The sequence below is a fragment of the Oncorhynchus mykiss genome, chromosome 12, assembly GCF_057628025.1.
Source record: "Oncorhynchus mykiss isolate SJ-2025 chromosome 12, ASM5762802v1, whole genome shotgun sequence".
Classification (NCBI taxonomy): domain Eukaryota; kingdom Metazoa; phylum Chordata; class Actinopteri; order Salmoniformes; family Salmonidae; genus Oncorhynchus; species Oncorhynchus mykiss.
Genome location: NC_143033.1, coordinates 67,899,970 through 67,925,144, shown reverse-complemented (window position 1 = coordinate 67,925,144; position 25,175 = coordinate 67,899,970). Strand labels below are relative to the sequence as shown.

General features: G+C 43.0%; 3 protein-coding genes across 3 annotated transcripts; 2 read left to right on the top strand and 1 right to left on the bottom strand.

Annotated features, from left to right (window-relative positions):
* Nucleotides 1-3,093: 3,093 nt before the first annotated feature.
* LOC110538022 (uncharacterized) lies at nt 3,094-11,078 on the bottom strand. The gene is made up of 4 exons (XM_021624555.3): nt 10,861-11,078; nt 8,830-9,299; nt 8,288-8,686; nt 3,094-7,982 (listed from the first exon to the last, which is right to left on the bottom strand). The coding sequence occupies exons 2-4, from the start codon at nt 9,274-9,276 to the stop codon at nt 4,038-4,040; spliced, it is 4,791 nt and encodes a 1,596-aa protein (XP_021480230.3). The 5' UTR covers nt 9,277-9,299; nt 10,861-11,078; the 3' UTR covers nt 3,094-4,037.
* A 3,825-nt stretch (nt 11,079-14,903) lies between these two features.
* Nucleotides 14,904-15,503, top strand: LOC149979344 (mitochondrial ribosome and complex I assembly factor AltMIEF1-like). Its single transcript, XM_090193083.1, has 2 exons — nt 14,904-15,116; nt 15,365-15,503. Exon 1 carries the CDS (start codon nt 14,904-14,906, stop codon nt 15,114-15,116), a length of 213 nt encoding a protein of 70 aa, XP_090049209.1. The 3' UTR covers nt 15,365-15,503.
* mief1 (mitochondrial elongation factor 1) lies at nt 15,366-24,980 on the top strand. Its single transcript, XM_021624553.3, has 4 exons — nt 15,366-15,512; nt 15,724-15,904; nt 18,980-19,242; nt 19,441-24,980. The coding sequence occupies exons 1-4, from the start codon at nt 15,366-15,368 to the stop codon at nt 20,266-20,268; spliced, it is 1,419 nt and encodes a 472-aa protein (XP_021480228.2). The 3' UTR covers nt 20,269-24,980.
* The last annotated feature ends 195 nt before the right edge of the window (nt 24,981-25,175 follow it).

Here is a 25,175-nt window from a genome sequence, read left to right as displayed (position 1 = left end):
CCCCTGCATGTCCAACAAATCACCCGTAGAGGGAGTCCCTATGTATAATGTCACTAATCTTCTATTGTTTATACAGAGTACAATTTGGTATTTACAGTATTAGGATCCCCATTAGCCGCTGCAAAAGCGTCAGCTGCACATGGGGTCCACATGAAACATGGCATACTACAATGTACTGAACGTTATTAGTCAAGGACTGAAATACATCAATTTAAAACGTCACACATAGCCAACATATCAGTACATACACACACTATGTAGGTCTAATTCATAGTACAGTGCAAATTACCATACAAGATATATATAAAAAAGACTGTCTCTTCACAGTCCCCTTTGTGCAGTAAGATCTTCATTAATCAGTTTTTGAAAACTGGTTTTATTGTTAGCTTGAGTTACCTAGGGTGGCAGAGAGTTCCGTGTCGTCATGTCTCTATTTAATACTGTGTTTCTCAGCCTCTGTTCTGGACCTGGGGACTTTGAGGAGACCTGGTTGCATGTCTTGTGTTGTACCAATGACTACTAAAACTGTGTGCCAACTGCTTGAACAGACAGTTCGGTACCTTCAACATATCAATACCTCACACAAAGACTAAAAGTGATGCAATCAATATCTCCTCAACTTTGAGCCAGGAGAGACTGAAATGCATGTTACTGACACTTTCCCTCCATGCACACCTAATTGCGATATGTGCTGCGTTGTTCAGGACCAACTGCAATTTACCTACAGTGTATTTGGAAAGTATTCAGACTATTTCCACATTTTGTTACATCACAGCCTTATTCTAAAATAGTTTTTTTTATCATTAATCTACACACAATAACCCATTAATGACAAAGCAAAACATATATATATTTTTAGCACATTTATATATATATATATTTTTTTTAAATATCCCATTTACATACAGAGTAAGTATTCAGACCCTTTGCTCAGTACTTTGTTGAAGCACCTTTGGCAGAGATTACAGCCTTGAGTCTTCTTGGGTATGACGCTACAAGCCTGTCACACCTATATTTAGGGAGTTTCTCCCATTCTTCTCTGCAGATCCTCTCAAGCTCTGTCAGGTTGGATGGGGAGCGTCGCTGCACAACTATTATCATGTCTTTCAAGAGATATTCGTTCAAGTCCGGGCTCTGGCTGGGCCTCTCAAGGACATTCAGAGACTCATCCCGAAGCCACTCTTACATTGTTTTGGCTGTGTGCTTAGGGTTGTTTTCCTGTTGGAAGGTGAACCATCGCACCAGTCTTAGGTCCTGAGCACTCTGGAGCAGGTTTTCATCAAGGATCTCTCTGTATTTTGCTCCATTCATCTTTCCCTCGATCCTGACTAGTCTCCCATTCCCTGCCGCTGAAAAACATCCCCACAGCATGATGCTGCCATCACCATGCTTCACCGTAGAGATGGTGCCAGGTTCTCCCATCTTCACAGAGGAACTCTGTTCTATCAGAGTAACCATTGGGTTCTTGGTCATCTCTCTGACAATGGCCCTTCTCCCTCGATTGCTCAGTTTGGCCGTGCGGCCAGCTCTAGGAAGAGTCTTGGTAGTTCCAAACTTCTTCCATTTAAGAATGATGGAGGCCACTGTGTTCTTGGGGACCTTCAATGCTGCAGATATTTATTTTGTACCCTTCCTTTAAGCATTTGTTTTTTTGGATGTCATACAAAAGGTTGCTAATCTTGTCAACAATAACAAGTTATTAAAGTGGTTGGCAATATCAAAGGGTTTTGTTATGAACAAGCCATCTGCCTCAATGAAGGACGGAGCAAAGTTTGCTTTTTTGCCTAGAATTTAATTTGAAGTACTCCAGAGGTTTTTACTATCATTCTTCAAATCATTTATCCTTCTTCCAAAGTATAGTTTCTTATTATTTTTGTTTAGTTATGGTATTTTTAAATTTACTGTATGTTTGCCAGTCTGCTGCCTTGTCAGACTTATTTGCTATTCCCTTTGCCTCATCCCTCTCACCCATACAGTTTTTCAATTTGTCGTCTATCCATGGGGATTTGGCAGCTCTAACAGTCCGTTTCTTGATGGGTGCATGCCTATCAGTAACTGGAAGAAGCAGTTTCATGAATGCTTCAAGTGCAGCGTCCGCATGTTCCTCATTACACACATCAGACCAACAAATATTATTCACACCTTTCGACATGGAAATCGTTGCAAAATCTCTTGTTTGAGCGTTTATACACACATTTAGGTCCAGTCTTTGGAACTTTGGTCATAGAAGTAGTGTACATCTATCAGTGGGGAGTACAGTAACAAGTAATCAAACTCCAAAAGGGTGTTTGTATAAATCAGTTTGCTCTTATTGATACCACATTACAACTATGGTTTAACTGTACAGTATGTAGTTAGACCTGGAATGTGCAATGGATATGTGCCATGGAGAAGGATTATGCCATCATCCGATGTGACCTTGTGAGAGATGGATAACACTGTACCCAGTTCTCTCTGTGTGTTTCCGTGTGCCCATCTGAATCCTGCCTGGGTCAAACCCTGCAGAGATGCGATGTTGTGCTGCCTGCCCTGTGGGAGATGGCCTCAGCTGTGGGAATGTGTGCTTTGTCATGGGGCTCTGATTACATGCTCAATGCTTGGCTTGTGCATAGCTCATCGTCTGGGCAATTGAAAGAAAGGACAAACCTGATCCCTGGCCTGCCTCTATTTGTTCAATTCTAGCCTATTTGATAAACTTCTGCTTATTTGACAACTTGAGGAATTTAGTGATTTGCTGAATTCCGAGGAGTTTACCTCGACTGACCCTTTGATTATCAATGAACTTAAATGTTATCTCAGTGTTTAGGTTCATAAAGTCCACAAACCTGCGCAGTCTTTCAAAAGTGCAAGACTACTCTCTCTGTGTTTCTCGGGTGTCACGAAGTGTTGTGTTGTTGTGAAGTTGTTGCTTCGATTTGTGATCTTGTGCATTTTCAGGCAAACATATTTTCCCTCAAGAGAGACTCTTGGCAATGGAAGAGATTTAGGAGATTGTTGTTTTGGGAGTTCCGCTTGTTACAAACCATGTCTACTACTGTTGTTCTATTTAGGCCCTACTCAAAGCATTCTAGAAGTAAGAATAAGGCAACAATATGACACAGCAACAATTTTTAATTTGAATGGTACTAATACCACAAAGTACAATAGATTTACATTGTTTGATGGCTGATGAAGACAGCGTTTATTAATGCCTTGGTAATAAAGGAAACAATTAAAATAATCATACATATGAAACAAACCACAATAGTATTTGAAAATTCACACAAGTATGGTATTCTCAAGTGTTTTTATAATCATACGCAAAACATCCATTTTCTTAAATAGGCCAGAGAAGTGTTCACCTTGACCAATGTGTTATGTTAGCAAATATGTTCTCTCACTTTTTTAGACAGTTGAGATGCCTGTGAACAGTAATTATTTTGTGTGAAATGTTAAGAACTATTGTGTGAATTAGTTATTCCTCATGTAACCAAATATTTTGTATCAAGGATAGAGAATGATTAAAAGTTTTACATAGAAGGATTTACTGACAGATACTTTTAAGAATTACAGACAGAACGATGGTTCTACATGTAACAAAATCTTGCTTTGGGGGGAAAAAAATGGTACAATTGGCTTGTCTACAATTATCTTGTCACAACACAACTGGTTGGGTCAGACACATTAAGAAGAAAAGAAATTCCACAAATGTACTTTTAACAAGGCACACCTGTTAATTGAAATGCATTCCAGGTGACTACCTCATGAAGGTTGTTGAGAGAATACCAAGAGTGTGCAAAGCTGTCATCAAGGCAAAGGGTGGCTACTTTGAAGAATCTCAAATATAAAATATATTTAGATTTGTTTAACACTTTTTTTGGTTACTACATGATTCTACACGTGTTATTTCATAGTAGTAATGTCTTCACTATTTTTTAAATGTAGAAAATAGTCAAATTAAAAAATACACCTTGAATCCCTTAGGACGTTCAATGAAAGAGCTGACAGTTAGGCAAGTTTTTCATCCGTCTTTGGGTAACTAGTGGGTTAAGGATATTTCAAGGCATGTATTTCCTGGCCTTCATACGGGGTATAATATGTATGTCTCTGATGTCATTATGCTGAAGCAGCCAACACAAGTAGCGTTCGGTGCCCATACCCCACCCGCTGGTGAGTAGAGGAATGACCTGCCGCATGTTGATGTACCACTTGTAGGATTCCTCTGGGACTGCATGATGTCTGAGGGCTTCTTGCACCATCTCAGGGGTGGAGTGACGCTCCCCAAGACCCAGAGTCTCCCCCAATCCCAAGAGGAGGTCCGATGCTTTTGCCTTGCGTCTGCCCGAGCCCTCCACATATGCTTGGTAGAAAGCCACTCCCAGGTGGTCCATCTCTGTCAGCCAAACAGCGCCTCCGTACTTCTCAATCAAAACCCGTTCTCCTTTGCGGGTTAACTTCCTGCCAAACTGGGGCTGGCCGTCCTGTACCCACTCCAAGCAGTCTGGAGAGGGCATCATAGGGATGGCCTTGTCCAGAGTGACTCTTGGCAGAGGGGTTCCTCCCTCCAACTTCTCCAGTAAGTCCTTGACATGTGAAAGGGTCCCAGCAGAGTTCAGTATGATGTTGGAGTGTTTCTTCAGCATTGCATTGGTGAGATGAGCCACGTATCCCTCAGCTATGTGCATGGCAGTATCCATGTCGCCCAGGAGCTCACACTCAACATGGTAGAACTGGTTAAGATGAGTGGCATCTGGATCTTCTCCCCGGAAACTTGGCGATACGTAGTATGTCCCTGGCAAGTTTTCTTGGAATCGCAAGAAATACTCCAGCACAAATTGCATGGAGTCAGCCAAGTACACATCCTGCCCCAGCAAGTTGACGTAAACGGGCTCGGAGTCTGATCCCAGGCCCATCGGAGAGGAGATTGTGTCAGTGGTGAGAGGAGTCAGGGCGTACGCGTACTGACAGGTGTTGTTGAAGTACTCCACTGTGTTGTGGAAGAGAGTATTTTGAATTTGAAAGAGATTTCGGTACCACTGGCTCTTGATGGCTAACATGGAGTGGCTCTGTGGATCCTCCCAGGAACGAGGAGGCCTGCAAAGTGTGATTTTGGTGTGGATTTCCTTTAGAGTTTCAGGGCTGGCGGGAGGGCCATCGACAGATGAGACGTAGCCGGGGTAGCTTTGGAAGTACTCTGGGAACACCTCAGCAGGCTTGTCACCACGTGGAGGAACCAGAGGGATCAGCTTGACATGGGCATAATCAATCTCAAAGCCCTCAAAGATGAGTGCAACACCTCGAGCATGCATTCCTTCCTCCAGCAGTCCAGCTACCTTACGAGTGGCCAGGATCAGTGATGTGTAATTAGTCTCTTCCAGACGGAAAATGTTGCTGGACAGTGGTTTACGTGGCACTAGAACTGTGAGTCCAGGTGTATTAGGGTAGGGAGTGAGGAAAGCCACATGATCACTGTCTTCCCACACCCGCCACTGTTGCTCCTCCCCACGCACAATACGGCAGAACAGTCCATTGTGGGAAGGATCTCCTAAGAAGTCATAGCACGATGGTGCGTTAGGCATTGGCAGCTTGTCCCGAATCTTGGCCTGAACCTGGTCCAGATCTGCATCTTCCCAGCGCGGGCCACTCTTTGAGGTGCAGTAACCTGGGTCATAGGCCTGAAAGTCCTCCTCCCCAGTAGGTTGGGAGCGCCAGTTGGATTCCAAACCATGAAGTGGTAGCACTCGGATATGGGCCGGCTGCTCGGGATGTGGGTTAAATACTAGGGCGCAACGCTGTACCCCCAGTCGTTCGCATAGCAGGTTTGAAACAGCCCGTGCGCCTTGCAACAGTGCTAAGAAATCTGGTTCAACCAGCTGAAAGATGCTGCTTGGCCCACTCAGAGTCTTTTGGGTAAGGATGGTGGCACCTGGTGTCCAAGGGTTGGAGTGTAGGTGAGCAACTAGTTCATCAGTCTCCCAGATTACATTGAAATAACTCTTCATGGGTCTCAGGACTTCGACACGTGCAATGCCACCAACCATGGAAGCTACAAACAACACCTCAACATTGGTTTCAACAACAGCATCCCCTTTTGCGTCTACAGCAATGATCCCAGCACAGCTGCCCTTCAAGTTCTCAGACATGACTTCTCGACATGCCGCCCTAAGGCTGTAGCCTTTATGATGGTAGAGACTGGCCACTTTTTGTGCAACTGTGTGTCTTAGAAACACATCTCCATCACCAGAGCAGGTTACTGCAAGCTTGTCATCAGCAAATATACCTGCTCCCACTACTGCTGTGTCTCCAACTTGACCCTTCCATTTTCCCACCAACCCACCTGTGGACGTTGCAGCAGCTAACCTACACCATCGATCCAAAGCAACAGCTCCCACTTTCTGTGGATGCTTGTTCTTGGAGGCGTTGCCAGTACTGAGTTTTGCTGTCAGCTCTCTGCGACGGACATCAGTTTGGAAGTACTCCGCCCTCATAGGCTTCTCACTCTCTTCTAAGCCTTGCAAAAACTCTTCTGCACCTTCCCCTACTAAGAGTGAGTGTACGCTCTTCTCCATGACCTGTCTTGCTGCTTTCACAGGGTTCTTCACACTCTGCACACAAGCCACCGATCCAGAGTTCATCCCATTTCCATCTACTATGGTCGCCTCCATCTCATTTTTCCCATCTTTGTTGAAAACAGATCCCTTCCCGGCATTGAACAGAAAGCAGTCTTCAAGAGCTTGCACACTCCGCTGTACTGCGTCAAGACTACTGCCTCCCTGTTGTAGCACTTGTGATCCGAGGGTCAGAGCTGTCTGGAGAGCAAATTCAATGACGCCTACCACCTTTGTATTCAGCATCATCTCCTCCCCAGCTCCACCATGGATCACCAGAGTGAAGTTTGGACTCATGCTGGAGGCAGAGTTAGAGGGAAGTGTTGACTTAGACATTGTTGTGCCTTGTTTTTGGCCTGCTGGACTGATACATTTGTGAATTTCCCCTTGGGAGGATCCATTCCTTCTTCCTGCTTGTTCTTCTTGCAGCAGACACTCCATGGCTCCCATTTGTCCGGCGATGGAATATCTGACAGCGAGAAGCATCACCAGCTTCAGATTTACTTTCAGGCTATCTTGAAGCTTCTCCAACACTGTGGAAAAGGTGCCTTTACCATTGAGCACTATACGGACCCGGTCTCTTCTCCCCAGGTAGGTTACAGCAAGTTGGTTTTTAGCATACACATTCCCTACAGCAAGCTCCACTCCCTCCATCAAATCCTTGCCAGTAAGGTAAACAGAGGGGCACCCAAAGGGGTCAAGAAACTTCTTGAGAGGGTTGTCTGGAGACATGGACCAGCGTAGGGCTGCTAGGTGAGGGCCCACACCATGTCCACTTTTAGTGGCTTTAATCAGGTTTTTGTGCTCCAGGAAAGCCACATGGAACAGACGGAGCAGTTCGTTCGTGTATCGAGGGTTGTTGTCTGGTCCGATGCAGGATTCCAAAGCACTGATGAGCTGGTAGGATTGCATGGTGAGGGAGTATGTTGGATCGCAGCGGCCATGCTTGTAGTGACGCATATGGGTAGGGGTTACAAGAATGTGGCTGGCAGCAGATTCCCCAAGAGTCTGCCTCAGGGAGAGCTGCAAGGAAAAGTTGATCCAGGCATCGTACAGGCCCCTGTGACCCCGGAGGGTAGCAAAGACATCTGGGTAAGAGAGAACCTCAAACGTGATGATGGGATGAATTGCTTTAGGGGAGGACTTTGGGGGGTCTGTTTTAGTTAGTGGGAATGCATGTAGTGGGAATGCTAAGGGGCTTGGGGAGGAGGAATCAGCCTTGTTAAGATAGGCTGACCCATTGCTTCCTGTGTTGGCCTGGACTAGGTCTACATTAAGTGACTCAGAGAGATACCACACAGTCTCAGCCACTAACCCAGCCACCATTCCATCCAGTGCACTGTGCTCAAACACCATCCCTGCTGTGCTGTCTTTGAATACCACCAGGTTCACCACCTGTAGAAAAAGAGGAAGAGGAACCTATGTTTTCAAGTCTTGTGTCAGTGAGTTAATAAACTGAATTTTGTTTGGTGCAATTACGTATGTCTGATGTGCAGTAAAGATCCACTTACAATTTGATTCAATATTGAACAATTGATTTCACTCCATTGTCTAGGGTATATTTTTGTCAGCACCAAAAATCAAGTCCATATCCTCATCCGGTAACCTGATGAATCCAGTTGATTCACTACGGCATCACTGTACTGTATTGTAGTAGTTGTCATCCACAATTACATTACCACAAACATCCCATACTGTACCTTGTCATAGTATCTCAGACAGGGCCCATCTCCTCCTCCCAGTCTGACAGCATTAAGGGTGTCTGCCAGATCAGCTGGTGCATTGCAGTCTTCCAGGGAGAGAGCCACCACAGCACTCTCCATCAACCCCAGTGAGGCGGCCGCTGCCCCACCTGCTCTCAGGATCTCCTCCCTCACAGCACTCCAGGCTTGCCGCTGCAGGGCAGAGAGGCCGCAGATGGCAGAGGGCTTGTTGTTCTTGGCAGCTCTATGTTGGCTCATCACATGAGCCACTTGGCTGTAGATGTCAGGGAACGGTAGAGGGGACATAGGCCCGCCTGGGCTGGGATGCTGCAGTATGTTGACTGAAAATACCCCTCTAGCACAGATTACGATGGCATGGAGGCAGTCTTGGTATACCTGTAATGCAAATAGCATGTTAAGAAGTAGGAGATAATCACATTATATGACAATAAGATAAGGGAGTATGATGAATTGTTATCAGTATCATCAGAGATGGTGTATGAAAACACAAAAAAACACGGAGTACTCCCAAAGCTTACTTTAATCTCATCTTGGGTCTTCCCAGGAATGCGGCTGGCAGCAAACACCTCTGATTGCTGTGTGCGCTCAGTTTGCCCCTCACCCTCTACCAGCGAAGGCTCACTATACATCTTGGCCACAGCCCAGAGCAGAGCAGCAGCCCTCTCCAGTTGGGCACACTCCTTCCTGGCTCTGGAGGGGGGCAAGACAGCAGGGATGGCTGTCGAGGTGGGCAGGGGGTCGGTACATGAAAGCAGCCGGCTCTTGAATTGCTCTGTCACCCAGTTCTCTCGGCCAGAGGCGGCAGCCGCCAAGCACTTTTGGGCCTCCTGCAGGACCTCCCTCTGTTGGCTAAGGGTATTTTTGAATTGAGGGTAGAGCTCGGGGCTCAGGGTGAGCTGGAGCACACGGCCTGCCTCTTGTAAGGTGACATCTAGCTCTGGAATAGGGTAATCGAGTAGTGCCATCCTGTCCTGTCGATAGGGGGAACCTAATGCAATGAGAGAGCGAGGACGCACAATCAATTGAGTTAAGGTAAAGACACTCAGGTAATTTGCCCTGATATTCTCTTTCAACCATAGTTACTGTAATACATACTGTAACCTGTATGATTACAAAGGCTGTAATTCAATTAGGCTAATCATATTATCTAGGAGAAGAGCTCATGAGACACACAGAGGACTCTTTATGGATTCATTTGGCTGATGTGAATGGACAGTACCCGTAGTTTGTATGCAAGATCATCTGTAATACAATACCTCCTGTAAGGTCAATGTATTCTATTTGAGATACATTGTGACTTCTCCTTTATCACACAGTGTGTGAGAGTGGCTGCTCTACATTACCCTCATCCCTTAATGATAAGAATTAGCATGGTGTTTGTATTGCCAGTTGTCATGGGAATATGTCTCATTCTGCATGACCCTGTTGGGGTAATTAGATTTGTGCTGATAAGCCTAGTCCGTCTCTCTTTACAATGCTGCCTGTTTTTCATTCTTCTAAGACCAGATTCAAGTTCAGCTACGCCTATGACCTTGTGATTACCAGGTAGTTAATAATTATTCTAACTAAATTAAGTTACAATTGATAGGTTTTATGTAATACCACCTCTATAAACCACATAGGTAATATATACGTTCAGAAATACATTCAACTGTAGAATTTAAGTACCACATTGTAATATTTCCATAAAAATAAACTAATAACACAGTTGTGTCACTTTTGTCAAAATGGAGCTTCATTAAAACCAGTTATCAGCAAACTAAACCAGCTTATAAGATGTCAAAATCATGTCACAGAATATTTTTTTTTTTTTTGAGAAAGTGGTTATTTTGAATTTTCTCTCTTGTATTATGGAAATTCAATTTTTGCCATTAACTTTTGAATGTGATAGCAGCTCTCTTCAAGAGATCTGTTCACAATCTCAGGGCATCACAACCAAAATATAGGATGTGTAAGGGTTACAATGTGTAAATTCCTCAAATGTGATTTTGACAACTCCACTGACAACCAATGCTATTAACCAACTATTTTGCATGCCTAAAATACATGTAAAATAACAACACCGCTATTATATTAAAAACATTTTCCCCCTGCCTGAGGCAACTTCTTGTCATCAAAGTTGCTAAGATCAATTGCAATGATTTAGACAATTAGTAGAGTAAATAATTTAAGTTTACATACATTGTCAGTGGTATGTCCTGAAGTCCCTACACCCCTCAACAGTATTAGCAAGGAGGCTGCCCTCCACTAAAAAATGTGTCATACCGCTATGACTCATTCAAGCGTGACTAACTTTAAAACATGCATTTCAAGAAAGACCAATATACACATCTGGCTCAGCTTCGTGGGTGAAAAAAAATATGCACATTTTAGGTACATAAAATACCACTATGATCAACAACACAAGCACTCACAGATACGTTGCTCTGGACATTACACTCTGTAATTAGGCTACACATAAGTAGATAAAGTTGTGTTATTCCTACAGCCATTGTTGGTACGTGTATTAGCTCATAAAATGTCATTTATAAAAGTAGAAACTAGTTTACCTCAACACCGAAAACACTCCCAAGATATGTACGCTCCGTAAGATGCAGTGATAGTCAGTGAACAGCAAGTTTTGTTGTACTACACAAACAAGGGTTGGCAATAATATGTACCTAGTGATTCCAATTAAGCAATTACATTTCCTGTCTCAATAGACGCTGGGTGAATCTGAGGCAGCCTCTCACTGCAAATACTCTCCCTAATGGAATGGTCAATGTTCAAGAAATGTTGGAACTCTTTTTAAAGGTTTTTCAGGTGCACCATTAGTTTGATGCTCTATGCTCTATTTCACCCAAACAGTCATTGGCAGACAGTTTTCCACATGACCATTTAACCCTTGTGACTGAACATTAAATGCACTTTAACTGGTTTCGAAAATGTCTCCTGGTACATGCCTCCTGGTCTCTATAATTAGATTTGTAGCAACAGTAGAATAAGAGGCTTGAGGCTGAATTAGTAATGGCTGTGTCTCGCAATGTCTTATGCCGTCCCAAGTTACAATAGTCTTAACTATATAACACAATTTAGACCATATTCAAAAACACTTTGACAGATATCACTGCTGCCAGTAACTTGGTTACCTGTGAAGTTCTGTTAGGTAGACTAACATTATCTGACTCACAAACAACATTATGGCCATAGGGCTAAATGTAATGTGAGATTTCTGTGGTTTATTTACTAATACAGACCACCATACATTCAATCATGTGACGTAACTATACAAGTATTTCCTTGGTATTCTTGATTATGAGCAATAGTATCCAATTGTGAAATATTGGAATAACTCAGGGAATATTTGTATTATCTTATCCCTAGGGCCCCCGAGTGGTGCAGCGGTCTAAGGTACTGCCTCTCAGTGCTAGAGGCGTCACTACAGACCCTGTTTTAATTCCAGGCTTTATCACAACCGGCAGTGATTGTGAGTCCCAGGGGGTGGCGCACAATTGCCCCAGCGTCGTTAGGGATTGGCCGAGGTAGGCCGTCATTATAATTAAGAATTTGTTCTTAAATGACTTGCCTAGTTAATTAAACATTTCTTTTTCAGTAAATGAGCAAATTGCCAAAAAATGTCCATACTTTACCTCCAGTCAAGGTGTCAAAGATGTGTGATGAGCCTCCTGAGGTTTCACACCTATATTTATACTCTGATGCATGTTTTTTTCTTATTGTGTACATAGTAAAACCCATTACTTATTTTTCTTTCCCCCTTAGTGGGAACTGTTCTTAACATATGTAGTTTCACTTTAATCAAAACTGGTGCTGCTCCTGAAACTCACTGACCACAACTACCCGAAGCCCCCTCTACTCAGTTGCCCGAAACCCCTCTGACCTGAGATGCCCGAAACCCCTCTGACCTGAGATGCCCGAAGCCCCCCTGACCTCTGACCTCAGCTGCCCGAGACTCCCTAACCAAAGTAGGCCTCACCAGCCTTAGATAGACACACCTTAGACAGAACTGTGCTGTACATTTTTCTTATGAATCAGATACGATTCGTTGGCACTTAAAAACATTTTTTTTACTTTAGACATATAGTATTCAACATTACTCCTTTTGTCAGTCTTTCTATTTGGAGTTGTGTTTATGAAAAGGTATCTAGCCGAAACGTGGGGCATTGGCTATGTTTCTGTTTGTTTAAGATTTATTATTTTTTGAAAGAATATAATTAATTGTAAGCCTTTGCATAGGATTGATGACAACGCAGATTAATGGGACTTCTTATTTTCACTAAAGGTAATTTAGCAGACAAAATACTCAGACATTCCTAATGGAGACAAACATTATGTGATTGTATGCAAGCTGCTTAGGTAGCTAGTTGTGAGATTTCACCACTTAATGGCATTTGGTTCCCCAATTTCAGAAACCACTTTGCTTAGTTAAGTGTAATTCCTAAGTAACTGTTTCTTCAATTACCTAACAATGTAGATATTTATGATAACAATAAAAACTACTTTTTATATTTTGTTATTAGTTATATTATTTTATATTGAATACTGCACTGTTGGGTAGGGCTTGCAAGTTAAGCATTTCAGTTTACTTGTGCATGTGACAAATTAAACTTGAAACCACCAGCAACATGGTGCCCAGCCCGTATGGGCTTATAAGACACGATATCAAGTGTCAAGTAGGTGTGCACAAAACAAAAATGTTACATTAAACAAATTAAATGCATTTAACACTTAGCTATTACAATTTTCACCTTGTCTCTCTACACAAACAATACACTTCTCCACCACAGGAAAATAAATTGTGCAATGTAAAAAAAACTCACATTGTGAAAAAGAACTTCAACCTGTGTTCATCCTGTAATCAAACACTTCATGAGTGAGCACCAACAATTTTACCAAACAGAACATGTCTCGGGTCATCATACAGAGGGCAATAAAACACCAAATGAGCTTCACTTTCTATTAACCCAAGATCACACAAGGGATTGTGTCGAATCTTAGCTGCTCACAAACTTTACCAATATAGTACATATTAATATGAACTTGTTTTATTATATGTGTTTCATTTATCCTTGTCTTGTCCTGGTAATCAGTGATGATGCTATAGGTGATAAAACAATTTCCCAAATTCGGATTAATAAAGTAATACTCTACTCTCCTTTAACCTACTCTACTCTACTTATATAGTCTTATTACATTGGTTTATGATCTTATTCACATATGTTTCCTTATTAGACTTCTTTATAAAAATGTATTCCATCATATAAAGGTGTATAGGTTTGTAGGCTAAATAAGACTGAGTGCTGTAATGTCACATTTCTCAGCATAAAAAATGTTCAAACCGGATGTAGTAATTCCAGTGCAAAAATAAGTAGCCAATAGCTTCCGGTTTGTCATTCTGACCCCGAAGCGAGGGGGAACTGTGTCTGTTGTACTTATAAGGAGAAACCTTTGAAATCGTTTCTCAAACGTAAGTTCAGCGGTCTCCCTTGACGATGTAAAATGTTGTTCTGTCAATATCGTATATTTGTATTCAATTTATTGTGAGTATCAGCTCCTCAATGTGCAAGGTCAGCATCGTTCGGAGGGTAACGTTACTGAAAAAAGCTAATTAACGTTAGCTCACTAGCTAGGCTAGAATTAAGTGATTTTTATTTTATTTTTTATTACTATTAGCCAATCAATGGGAACAATACGATTGGTACTAGTTTTGCTATTCTAGTATAGCTAATTGTTAGCTCACTTATCGTATCGTCTACACGGGAAACAGCAGCTAACGTTTGGTAGCTAAATTGCTAAGGGGTGTTCTGCTGGACGAGTGCTAACGCAAACTAGCTAATGTCAGATGAAAGTGGTTAGTTAGCTATTTCAGTATCTTTGGTGTATCTTATGTGTTGCTCTGGTCTGACGCGGCTAGGCTGCATGCAGACTAGACCGGCATACCATAGCTAATGTTAGATAGTTAGCAAATTAACGTGACTTGCTGCTGGGTGGGTATCATTTGTGGAAGATTCTAACATGAACCTGTTCCAGAAACTTCGTAAAGTACAAGGATGCCAACAAACAACGCATACAAAGTAGCATGATCAATTCACCAAGCTAACTAGCTGCCGTAGCTTATTCTTAATGTTTGTCCATAGGCTACCAGAGCGAGGATAGACATTTTTTTTTTTTTAATAAACGTGAGTGAAAAACGTAACTAAATTGCCCACGCCCTACCCGGTATCTTATTCTGCCGAAGTACAACTTTGTATGCGTTGTTTGTTGGCAACCTTGTTATTTTTGGAACAGATTCCTGTTGGGACGTTACACAAATTACATCTGCAACAAATGACCAGTCTCATCTCTTATCTCGTCATCCACAAAGGTTATCGAGCTAAATATGCCCAATCGTATCAAGTAGTTTAGTTACTGTTCAGGATTAGTATAGCCTAACTTGATCCATGTTGTCCTTCCACTTCACTAGTGGCAGATGCCTAGGTGACAGTGTTTGAAAATCTACGCTAATACTACCCTTTGCGTAATGATTACCTATTCTATTGAAATAAATACATGTCCTATCCTCACAGGAGTCCTCCCATCTCCATGTGCATCCCTAATGGGCGGCTGGTCTCGTAGTGCGGTGCTGGAGCTGTACCGAGCACTGCTCCGTGCAGGGTGCCACCTTCAGTACACAGACCGCAACTACTACCGGCGCGCCGTGGCCGGCGAGTTCCGCCGCTGCCAGGCTCTGACCGTGCCGAGTGACAAGGAGGCCGCACTGAAGAGGGGCCAGTTCTTCCTCAGCAGTAGACTGGGGGGGCTGATGTAGGTGAGGCTCAACCATCCAACACCACCTTTAGCAAGGCGTGCTTGTGGCAGACCACTAACAGGTAAACTATTCAGCTATTTAACTGACCAACTATCCTTTTGCTCTCATAAATTAATAATACATATTTTAATAATAAAAGGTACACGGTCCTTGAGTTATGGTAATAGAACGCAGGACTCTACGTCTGAATCAGTACTTTGTTCTTCTCTCATCATATTCCCTTTCTAATGCTACATTCACAAAGACAGAATGGCGGGAGTGAACGGTGACCGTAAAGGAAAGAAGGATGACAACGGCATGGGCACGGCCGTTGACTTTTTGCTCTCTAATGCCAAGCTTGTGCTTGGGGTCGGAGGAGCTGCCATGCTTGGCATTGCAACACTAGCAGTCAAAAGAGTAAGTGGGACATTCTTTAAGTTAGATCATTGCAATTCTATTCTTGTAAATGTTATTATGTACATTCTTTGTCCGTTGTGCCAGTTCAGTTGTAGGCTCACTGTTTGGCATCTGATCTCTACATCAGTAATTTTACCACGAGTGGAAGACATGTCCATTTCATGAAACACTCTAATGGACAAATATGCTTTTCAATTCCATCTCCTTTCAGATGTATGACCGTGCCATAAGTGCTCCGACCAGCCCTACTAAGATGGAACCATCAGGGAAAAGGAGTTGGGAAGAACCAAGCTGGATGGGCTCGTCACCACGGGTACTTAACCACGACATGAGGTCAACAGTGAGCAGGTCACTGCAGACTCTACCCACCTCCTCCAACTCCTTTGAACCAGGTATGGTACGCTAATGTATTTAGGGTGTCACACACAATGTTTCGCATTACAACTATCAACATTGCTCATTTAGCAGAGTTACAATCCTGTCGTTAGCTCACCCCACAGCGTGAAATGTTGCCAATGGCACTGCCAAATTGGTACTTTTTCGGTGGTGCGACTGGTTAGTACGTTGTCAAGCAGGACGATTACGTGTGTTGGCAAGGCAGAGGATGCGAGATCAAGTACCGATAAGGACTGGTGAGCGTGGAAGCTATAGGGACGCCTGTTACACTCTCACTTGCTCACACGCATTGCCTAACTCTGTTCAGAGCGAGGCCTGAACAGTAACACTTGGGATTGATGTAGCAGGTGGTCACAGTGGGGTAGTAGTGTGTTTCAGATGGTTTGACCTCATCTCTGTGCAGTGTTTTCTAATCCTTGGCTGTGTCTATTGACGACAGGATGGCTGATGTCAGGATGGCTGTACTTCCTGTATTGTGGGTGATGCTACTGACTCTGCTTGTTGTAGGAAGCTATAGGGTCGTTCCATTTGATATCAACCAGATTTTGACCGCACATCTTTTGATTTAAACAAAACTTTCCATACATATTTGCCCATGGTTTAAGTGATCAGAAAATTACTTTTTGGACCTGAATGCCAACACAGTCAGGAGATGGAGGGGCTCAAAGTTGACCAATTTTTGCATATCCCAGCATACCATGAGACGTCCATGTATTCATCACTTGAAAAGATGAACGGTTAAGTTTGATATAGTTTAAAAGCTTGAAACCAGGGTTGCCAAACTATTATAAATTGTAGGAAAAATACGTGTGATGTTTAATTTAAATTATCTAAAAACATGTAAACTCAGGCAAATTTAATTAAATCTATGTTGACGCTTAGACCCTAATGTATATCATCTGAGGTGTATGTGTTGTGCCTGCCATCGGTTCAGACACAGTATACTCTTGAATACAGGGTGGGTGTCATTTTAATCATAGAAGTATAATTCATAGAATGGACCTATCCCTTCAGACAACTGCAATTTAGCTGTTACACCATTGAAAGTAATTGAATTGACATTTTACATTCCAATTACTACCATGAAGATAGCCACCATCAAATGTCAATTTAAATGGGAATGTCTTGTCCACATCACCAACAAACTATCATGGTCTAAACATACTAAGACAGTCATGAAGAGGGCACGACAAAACCTATTCCCCCTCGGGAGACTGAAAAGATTAGGCATTGGGTCCTCAGATCCTCAAAATATTCTACAGCTGCACCATCGAGTATCCTGGTTGCAGCACTGCCTGGTATGGCAACTGCGCGGCCTCTGACCGCAAGGCACTACAGAGGGTAGTGCGTACGGCCCAGTACATCACTGGGGCCAAGCTTCCTGCCATCCGGGACCTCTATACAAGGCGGTGTCAGAGGAAGGCCCTAAAAACTGTCAGACTCCAGCCACCGTAGTCATAGACTGTTCTCTGCTACCGCACAGCAAGTGGTACCGGAGCGCCAAGTCTAAGTCCAGAAGGCTTCTTAACCGCTTCTATCACCAAGCCATAAGACTCCTGAACAGCTAATCAAAGGACTACCCAGACCCATCTTACACTGCTGCTACTCTGTTTATTATCTATGCATAGTCACCTTAACTCTACTTACATATTACCTCGACTAACCTGTGCCCCCGCACATTGACTCTACCGGTACCCCCTTTTTATAGCCTCTCTATTGTTATTTTACTGCTGCTGTTGAATTATTTGTTACTTTTATTTGACATGTTTTACATAACACGTTTTTTTCTTAACTTCTTAAAGCATTGTTGGTTTAAAGGCTTGTAAGTAAGCATTTCACTGTAAGGTCTGTTGTACACCTGTTGTATTCGGCCGCACGTGACAAATAACATTTGATTTGATTCTATCTATATTTATGATTTTAATAGGATTCGTATGGAAGATTGACATTTGTAATTTAAAACAACTGATATTCCCATTCAAGTCAATATTTTCTGTGTGGACCTCCAACCAATTGGAAAGTTGAAATGTCAATGTTGTTCCCATTTTAGTTAGACCTAGTCTCTATTTAAGTGCATGCTGTGTCTCAACTGATGGCGGTCTCAACATAAACCATTTTTTTTTTTTAAGGAATGACCAAATAGTTTGACAATCCTGTTAGTAAGCTTTTAAATTATATCAAACTGAGCCATTTTATATTTTCAAGAGAGCGAGACATTCAGTGTCTGTCTCATGGTATGCGTCATGGATCACAATTTGGCCACCTCTATCTCCTGAATGTTTTGGCATTCAGGTCAAAAAAAGTTATTTTCTGACCACTTCTACCATGGGCATACATGTATGGAAAGTTTTGTTAAAATTACAAGGGGTGCGGTCAAAGCTATTGAAATTTAATGGAACGACCCTATAGTTTTGTTAGTAGAAACCCCACTAGATAGACTCAAACGGCTAGTTTCTATTGAGCTCCATTAGATATGTGTTATAAAGTTAAAAATACCCCAAAGTCTGTGGTATTTTGGGTGGTTCTCTTATGCCGGGTGTACACTACGCAACTTTCAAAATGGTAACATTGCTGAGCCTCTCACATTTAACGACCGTCTTTCGTGTCGTTTCTTTGTCTTCCCAACGTGTATTAGTGCTCAAGCTAAACGATGTGGCACAAACCGGGAGGCGGGGGGGGGGTCACACACTACAAGGTTCTTCACTTGGTCGTGAGGATTCTCCATACCACGCTGTCTCGTGAAAAACGAAACATGTCTGATCTCAACAACTTAAAAAAATTGTGTGGTGTACTTCTGGCTTTAGTAGTAGGTTACTCTCTGTAGGAGAGGATAGTCTGTAAAGCAGCCCCTCTCGTGGTACGTGTTCCCATTAGTTGGGTTGGATTTCCTGTCGTCACCCAGTAGCCTTACTTTTGTTCTTATTTACCTCCCATGCCCTTTCAACATATTTGATTTACTTCATTATTAAAGTGTCTTGCATCATCAGAATGCCCAGCCCACATGGGTTATATGCGATAACCCATACCTGCACATTCCTAACCTCTGCCTGTCGTGGCTGTATCCCACTCAGACTGCATGCGGAGGGCGGCGGGGCGGGGACGTAGCGCTGCAGGGGAGACCGACCTCTTCCGGGCCAGGATGCGCCTCTCCTTACAGGAGAAACTGTGGGAGTTCTACCAGGAGCGTGTGGCCATCCCCGCTGAGGAGCAGGCCACAGCCCGCCGGGCTGCCCTGGACATCTGCGCAGAGCTGAGGATCTTCCTGTACGCCAAGCTGCCCGACATGCCTCTCCGAGAGATGTACCTCAGCGGCAGCCTCTATGACGACCTGCAGGTAATAAGAGGGTAGAAGTAGTAAACTTGATCCTTCCGGGGGAAAGGGTAAAGATATCACTTCACAGGTCATTGGCTTAGGAGTGTTGTGACCACAAACAATGCTTTTTAACCTCGGGGCCTGTCTCTGGGTTTGAAATGTTATGGTTTTACAAGAGTAACACCATGTGCTCTCTGACTCTCTCCCACTCTTTCTCAGGTGGTGACAGCGGATCACGCTCAGCTCATGGTCCCTCTGACCCTGGAGAAGAACCTGTGGTCGTCAGTCCCTGGGGAGGACACCATCATGAACGTTCCGGGCTTCTGGCTGATTCGCAGGGAGAACCTGGAATACTTCCCCCGAGGCAGCAGCTACTGGGACCGCTGCATGGTAGGTGGCTACCTCTCCCCCAAGTCTGTCCTGGAGGTGTTCGAGAAGCTGGTGGCGGGCTCCATCAACTGGCCGGCCATCGGCAGCGTTCTGGACTACGTGATCCGGCCGGTGGTTCCCTCGGAGACGCTCACCCTGGAGGTCCAGTATGAGACAGACCGCCTTCTTTTCGTGGACTTCCTGCCTCTGCTGGTGATGGACGACGGCGCCTCGCTCATCGCCAAGCCACACAGGCTGGCTGCGGAGCGCCATGAAAACCTGTGGCGGCAGAGCTTCCGTGTGGCGGAGACTGCGCGCCTGCGGGCTCTGGACCAAGAGGACGGGGGCTGCCGCTGTGCCTGCCTCAAGGTGACTAAAGCCGTGTGCAAGCTAAACCCGGCCCTGGCGCGCCTGTCGGCCAGTCAGCTGACCAACGCCATACTGCTTTTGAGCGAGAAGGAGGGCGACTGGACCCAGGAGGCGCTGGCTGACCGCTTCCTGCAGTTGCTCCGCTCTCTAGTGGGACACCTAGAGGCTGGGAGGCTCCCCTGCGCCCTGGTCCCCAAAGTCAACCTGTTCTGTGAGCTGACGCCAGTGGAGGTGGATGAGCTAGGATACACCCTCTACTGTTCCCTCTCTGACCCAGAGGCACTCCTAAGGACTCCTCAGTCTGACTAAGTCTGGTCACGGGTTCGAGGGTTTAGGACAGATGGTATATAATTCTAAGATTCCATACTGCAGAAGAGGATATGTAATTCATATGCGCTTCAGATATGGACCATGTCCCCTGTGACCATGTCGCTGTGTGATTGATTCAACATCACGTCTCTGGAGTCCCGGTTTCATCGATCAATATGTTTCTCTTGTACTTTTTATTTGTGTAATTGTGTTTGATAAAGTAGAAATGCAAAATCAACCACTTTAGTATGTGGGTTTAACAATGAATACAGGATCATCCAAATACCAGTTAAACCTCAGATGATGAAACCAGTCTCTTCATATGGTCCCTATGCTGCACGTAAGCCGTTTATAAGTAGTACTGTTCAGAGGGGTATACTTTAAAGCACGATCAAGGAGTTGGCCAACTAACTTGCCTAGCTATCCTGAAATAACTTCAAATGGGCTTAGTCTAATTGACTTAACCAAAAACACAAGTTTAGCTTAATGAACCCCCAAAAAGAAGTTATTTCTGTTTATCAAAGTTGAACCTGTTTTGTAGTATACCCCTTGGGTTAGGACTCTGTTTGTTGAATTGGGGATTGCTTCATTGGCTAATATTATGTTACCATAATATTATGTAGCCAATTTGGATTGAATCGTGTCAAGGGGGGAAAAATATATATATATATATTCATTATAATTTGTGGGAATGGAAATTGGGGTTTATTTGAAAGCTATTTTGGTGGCTCCATCCTCAGATTGCAGGTCTTTCAAACATATTATGATGGGTAACATTAGTTAAATGCTAGTTAATATCATGTCTGAAAGAGATCTCTCAGAACAAGCCTCCATAATCGGCTCAAGCATTGTTCTCGACATTTCTAGCTTGCTATTAAGCTGAGACTTGGAGGTAGGGTGCTTCTTACACTCTGCCATGAGATGCCAGTTCAGATGGATGGATAGTTTGGTGACAGCGTCAATACTGTCACCCCTAACAAGGTAAATGGTCTTAAGCACTGTTGTGGTCCACTAGGAAATAAGACCAGTGAGTGGAACATGACAGGGGGTTGTTCTTCTACTGCAGGGTACTTATAGTACTGTAGCCTGGTATCGTACAGTTTGTGCTGTAGCCAACTCTTCTCTGTGTCATGTTTGGCATGGCAAGGTTAGAAGAGTTGCCTACAGTGCATACAGTATGGGACCAGGCTACACTTAGCCTACTCTACCGCTCTAACTGTGTAAATGGATAGAATGTAATGTTTACCATGTGAGCCGCCGCGAAAGCAAATAAATTATTGTGGTAAGACTGAAATCTTGACATTCTTGAGTTTAAAAAAAAAAACTATTTATTTTTCTAGATTTCTTGAAGTGAGTTTTTGAATTTGGTTCAAGTTATAGTTCTGAAATTGTAGCAAACTTTGCAAGGGTGGAGGCTGCTGAGGGGAGGACGCCTCATAATAATGGCCGGAATGGAGTGGTGTCAAACACATTCATGTGTTTGAATCCATTAACTGCATTCCAGCCAATATACCACATTCCAGATGTTATTATGAGGCATCCTCCAATCAGCAGCCTCCAGTGGTGGAAACGCCCACTATAAAGCCTAATGTATAAATCACATAGAAACCTATCTTCATGGTATTTAAGTTGCGGATGATTTGTGTGTTTTCTAGGACTCCTCCCACAAAGTTGTTGAATGAAAGAACGTTGAGAAATAAGAATATACACTTTTATGTTAGGAATGTGTGCCGTTTGCATGAATAAGAATACCAATGTAGAAAGTTAATCATACGTTGGGTTATTGTTACACACCTTGTCTGTACTGTCTGTTTATGACGTCAAATATGTCTTGTGACGTTAAGATAAAGTACTTGACCTATATGTTCATTAATAGGTCTTTGTTGGTTAAAACTGGTTGTTGCATAGCTTTGCATAAAACAAATCTGGCATGACTTCCTCCCACTCATAACACAAAATGGTTGGTGTGCTTTTTTTCAAATGACATTTTGCGTTAGTTGGGATGTTAAGCTGAGAGCAAATTTATCAAAGACAGAGCACCTCTGTCGGTTGCTGTGGAAAAAATGTTTCCAGTTGCAAATACAGTATTTGTCAGTTTGGTCTTGCTTAAGCGGCCCCTACTGGTAACTGTTGCTCAGTCGTGATATAGTGTCTTCAGAAAACATTCATACTCATCGACTTCTTCCACATTTTGTGTTACAGCCTCAATTTAAAACCGATGAAATATATATTTTTCTCACCCATCTACAGATAATACCCCAAAGTGAAAACATGTTTAAGAAAATATATTTTATTTAACTAGGCAAGTCAGTTAAGGACAAGTTCTTATTTACAATGACAGCCTACCGGGGAGCAGTGGGCTAACTTCCTTGTTCAGGGGCAGAACGACAGAGTTTTACCTTGTCAGCTTGGAGATTTGATCCAGCAATCTTTCGGTTACTGGCTCATCGCTCTAACCACTAGGCTACCTGCCGCCAAGCTGACATATGACAGAAATATGTCATTGACATAAGTCTTCACACCCCTTAGTCAATATATGTTAGAATCACTTTTGGCAGCGATTACAGTGTTTGTCTTTCTAGTTAAGTCTCTAAGAGCTTTGCACACCAGGATTGCACATTATCTGCACTTTTTTTTGTAATTCTTCAAGCTCTGTCAAGTTGGTCGTTAATCATTGCTAGACAGCCATTTTCAAGTTTTGCCATAGATTTTTCAAGACAGTTTTAAGTCGACTGTATCTAGGCCACTCAGGAACATTCAATGTTGTCTTGGTAAGCACCACCAGTATACATTTCGCCTTGTTTTTTTAGGTTATTGTTCTGCAGAAAGCTGAATTTGACTGTGTCTTTTGTGGAAAGCAGACTGAACCAGGATTTCCTCTAGGATTTTGCCTGTGCTTAGCTCTATTCTGTTTATTTTTTATCCTAAAAAAAACTCCCTAGTTCTTGCCGATGACAAGCAGACCCATAACATGATGCGGCCACCACCATGCTTGAAGATATGAAGAGTGGTACTTGGCAATGGGTTGGATTTGCCCCAAATATAACACTGTGTATTCAGGACATAAAGTTGATTTCTTTGCCAAATATTTTGCAGTTTTGCTTTGGTGCATTATTGCAAACAGGATGCATGTTTTGGAATGTTTGTATTCTGTACAAGCTTTCTTCTTTTCCTTCGGTCAGTAAGGTTAGTATTGTGGAGTACCTACAATGTTGTTGATCCATCCTCAGTTTTCTATCGCAGCCTCTTAACTGTTTTAAATACACTTTGGATGGTGTATCAATGGTGTAAATAATAACTTCACCATGCTCAAAGGGATTTTCAATGTCTGCTTTTAAAAAAAAAAAAAATGTATGTACCCATCTACCAATAGGTGCCTTTCTTTGCGAGGCATTGGAAAACCTCCCTGGTCTTTGGTTGAATCTGTATTTGAAATTCCCTGTTCGACTGAGGAACCTTACAGGTGTGTCTGTGTGGATTACAGAGAAGAGGTAGTCGTTCAAAAATCATGTTAAACACTATTATTGTGCACAGTGAGTCCATGCAACTTATGTGACTTGTAAAGAACATTTTACTCATGAAATGATTTAGGCTTGTTGACACGAGACATGTCAGCTTTTCATTTTTACAAAATGTGAAAAAAGGCTAGGGGTGTGAATACTTTCTCAAGGTACTGTATATCGTCTTCTGTGGTATGTTAATGTGGATATTGGAGCAAAGGTATGTTCAGTTTAGAGACATTTCCTTTATTTATGGTAGTTCCATTAACTTTACACTTAGACACGGGTGGGTAGGTATTCATTTTGGTGCTCACTGTGTGCATTTAAGGGGGCTGGTCAAGCCCACTGACATATAAGATCAACCCACATTGAAAGACAGCCAGGGTTAATCTGATGTTGACGTCCAGCAGACAGACGGGGATTTAAACCAGGTCAGGTAGCAGCTATAACCATCCCATGCCCAGATGTCCAATCACAAGCCTTCTTCGAGAGTGGGCTCCCGAGTGGTGCAGGGCACCACGACAGACACCCTGGTTCAATTCCAGGCTGTATCACAACCAACCGTGATTGGGAGTCCCATAGGGCAGTGCACAATTGGCCCAGTGTACGTTGTCACTGTAAATAAGATTTTTTTCTTTACTGACTCGCCTAGTTAAAGGTTAAATATAAGTGTTATGCAAATATAAAATATAAATCAGCACTTTGCTCATCTGTGATTGAAAAATATATATCTTCCCAATGAACACTTGTCTCACAGGTATGTAGTGTCTATCCTGGTAGGAGTGGAGGGTGTGCGTGGTACAGTAGAGTATTTTTCAAGAAAATCTTTGACATGTTATGGAGATAGTTTAGCATTATATATGTTTGTAATCAAAAAAGCAGAGTATGCTTGCAATGCTACCACCACAACACAGTGTTCTGAAGTGCTTAATTCTGGGTGTGCTGGGTGTTCTGTTAATCATAACAGCTCAATCCGTGATGGGACTAATTATAAAGGATGTTTTTGTGTGATCTCTGTAGACCTACAAACATTTCTGTGCTGTTGGGGTCATTTTGCCACACAAAGTTTGCTACAACTGTTAGCCTAGCGACGATATGCTTGCATGTAATGTATGTTTAGTTTTTTTGTTGACGGTTTGATTTAATTTTAGCTATGGAACTGAATGGTACACAGCACTTTGTATACGCCGAAAAATAAATGTTGCGGCAGATGTGTGGTTTTTGTGTAAAAAAATATTGGTAATTTCAAAACATGAGGCTTGCAGGGAAAATCATATTTGGGTAGGATACAACAGCAACAGGTAGCTGGCAGCCGGAAGAGATGGAAATTAAACCAGACTGAGGCTAGTACTTTTCAGTCTTAGCTAGTAGAAAATGTTGTCAACTACTCAGTTGTAATGTCTTTTC

Coding starts and splice junctions, on each gene's coding strand:
- LOC149979344 (XM_090193083.1), top strand. CDS start 14,904: ATGGGCGGCTGGTCTCGTAGTGCGGTGCTGGAGCTGTACCGAGCACTG.
- mief1 (XM_021624553.3), top strand. CDS start 15,366: ATGGCGGGAGTGAACGGTGACCGTAAAGGAAAGAAGGATGACAACGGC. Junction 15,513..15,723: donor CAACACTAGCAGTCAAAAGA/GTAAGTGGGACA, acceptor ATCTCCTTTCAG/ATGTATGACCGTGCCATAAG. Junction 15,905..18,979: donor CTCCAACTCCTTTGAACCAG/GTATGGTACGCT, acceptor TATCCCACTCAG/ACTGCATGCGGAGGGCGGCG.
- LOC110538022 (XM_021624555.3), bottom strand. CDS start 9,276: ATGGCACTACTCGATTACCCTATTCCAGAGCTAGATGTCACCTTACAA. Junction 8,687..8,829: donor AGACCCAAGATGAGATTAAA/GTAAGCTTTGGG, acceptor TTTGCATTACAG/GTATACCAAGACTGCCTCCA. Junction 7,983..8,287: donor GTCTGAGATACTATGACAAG/GTACAGTATGGG, acceptor CTTTTTCTACAG/GTGGTGAACCTGGTGGTATT.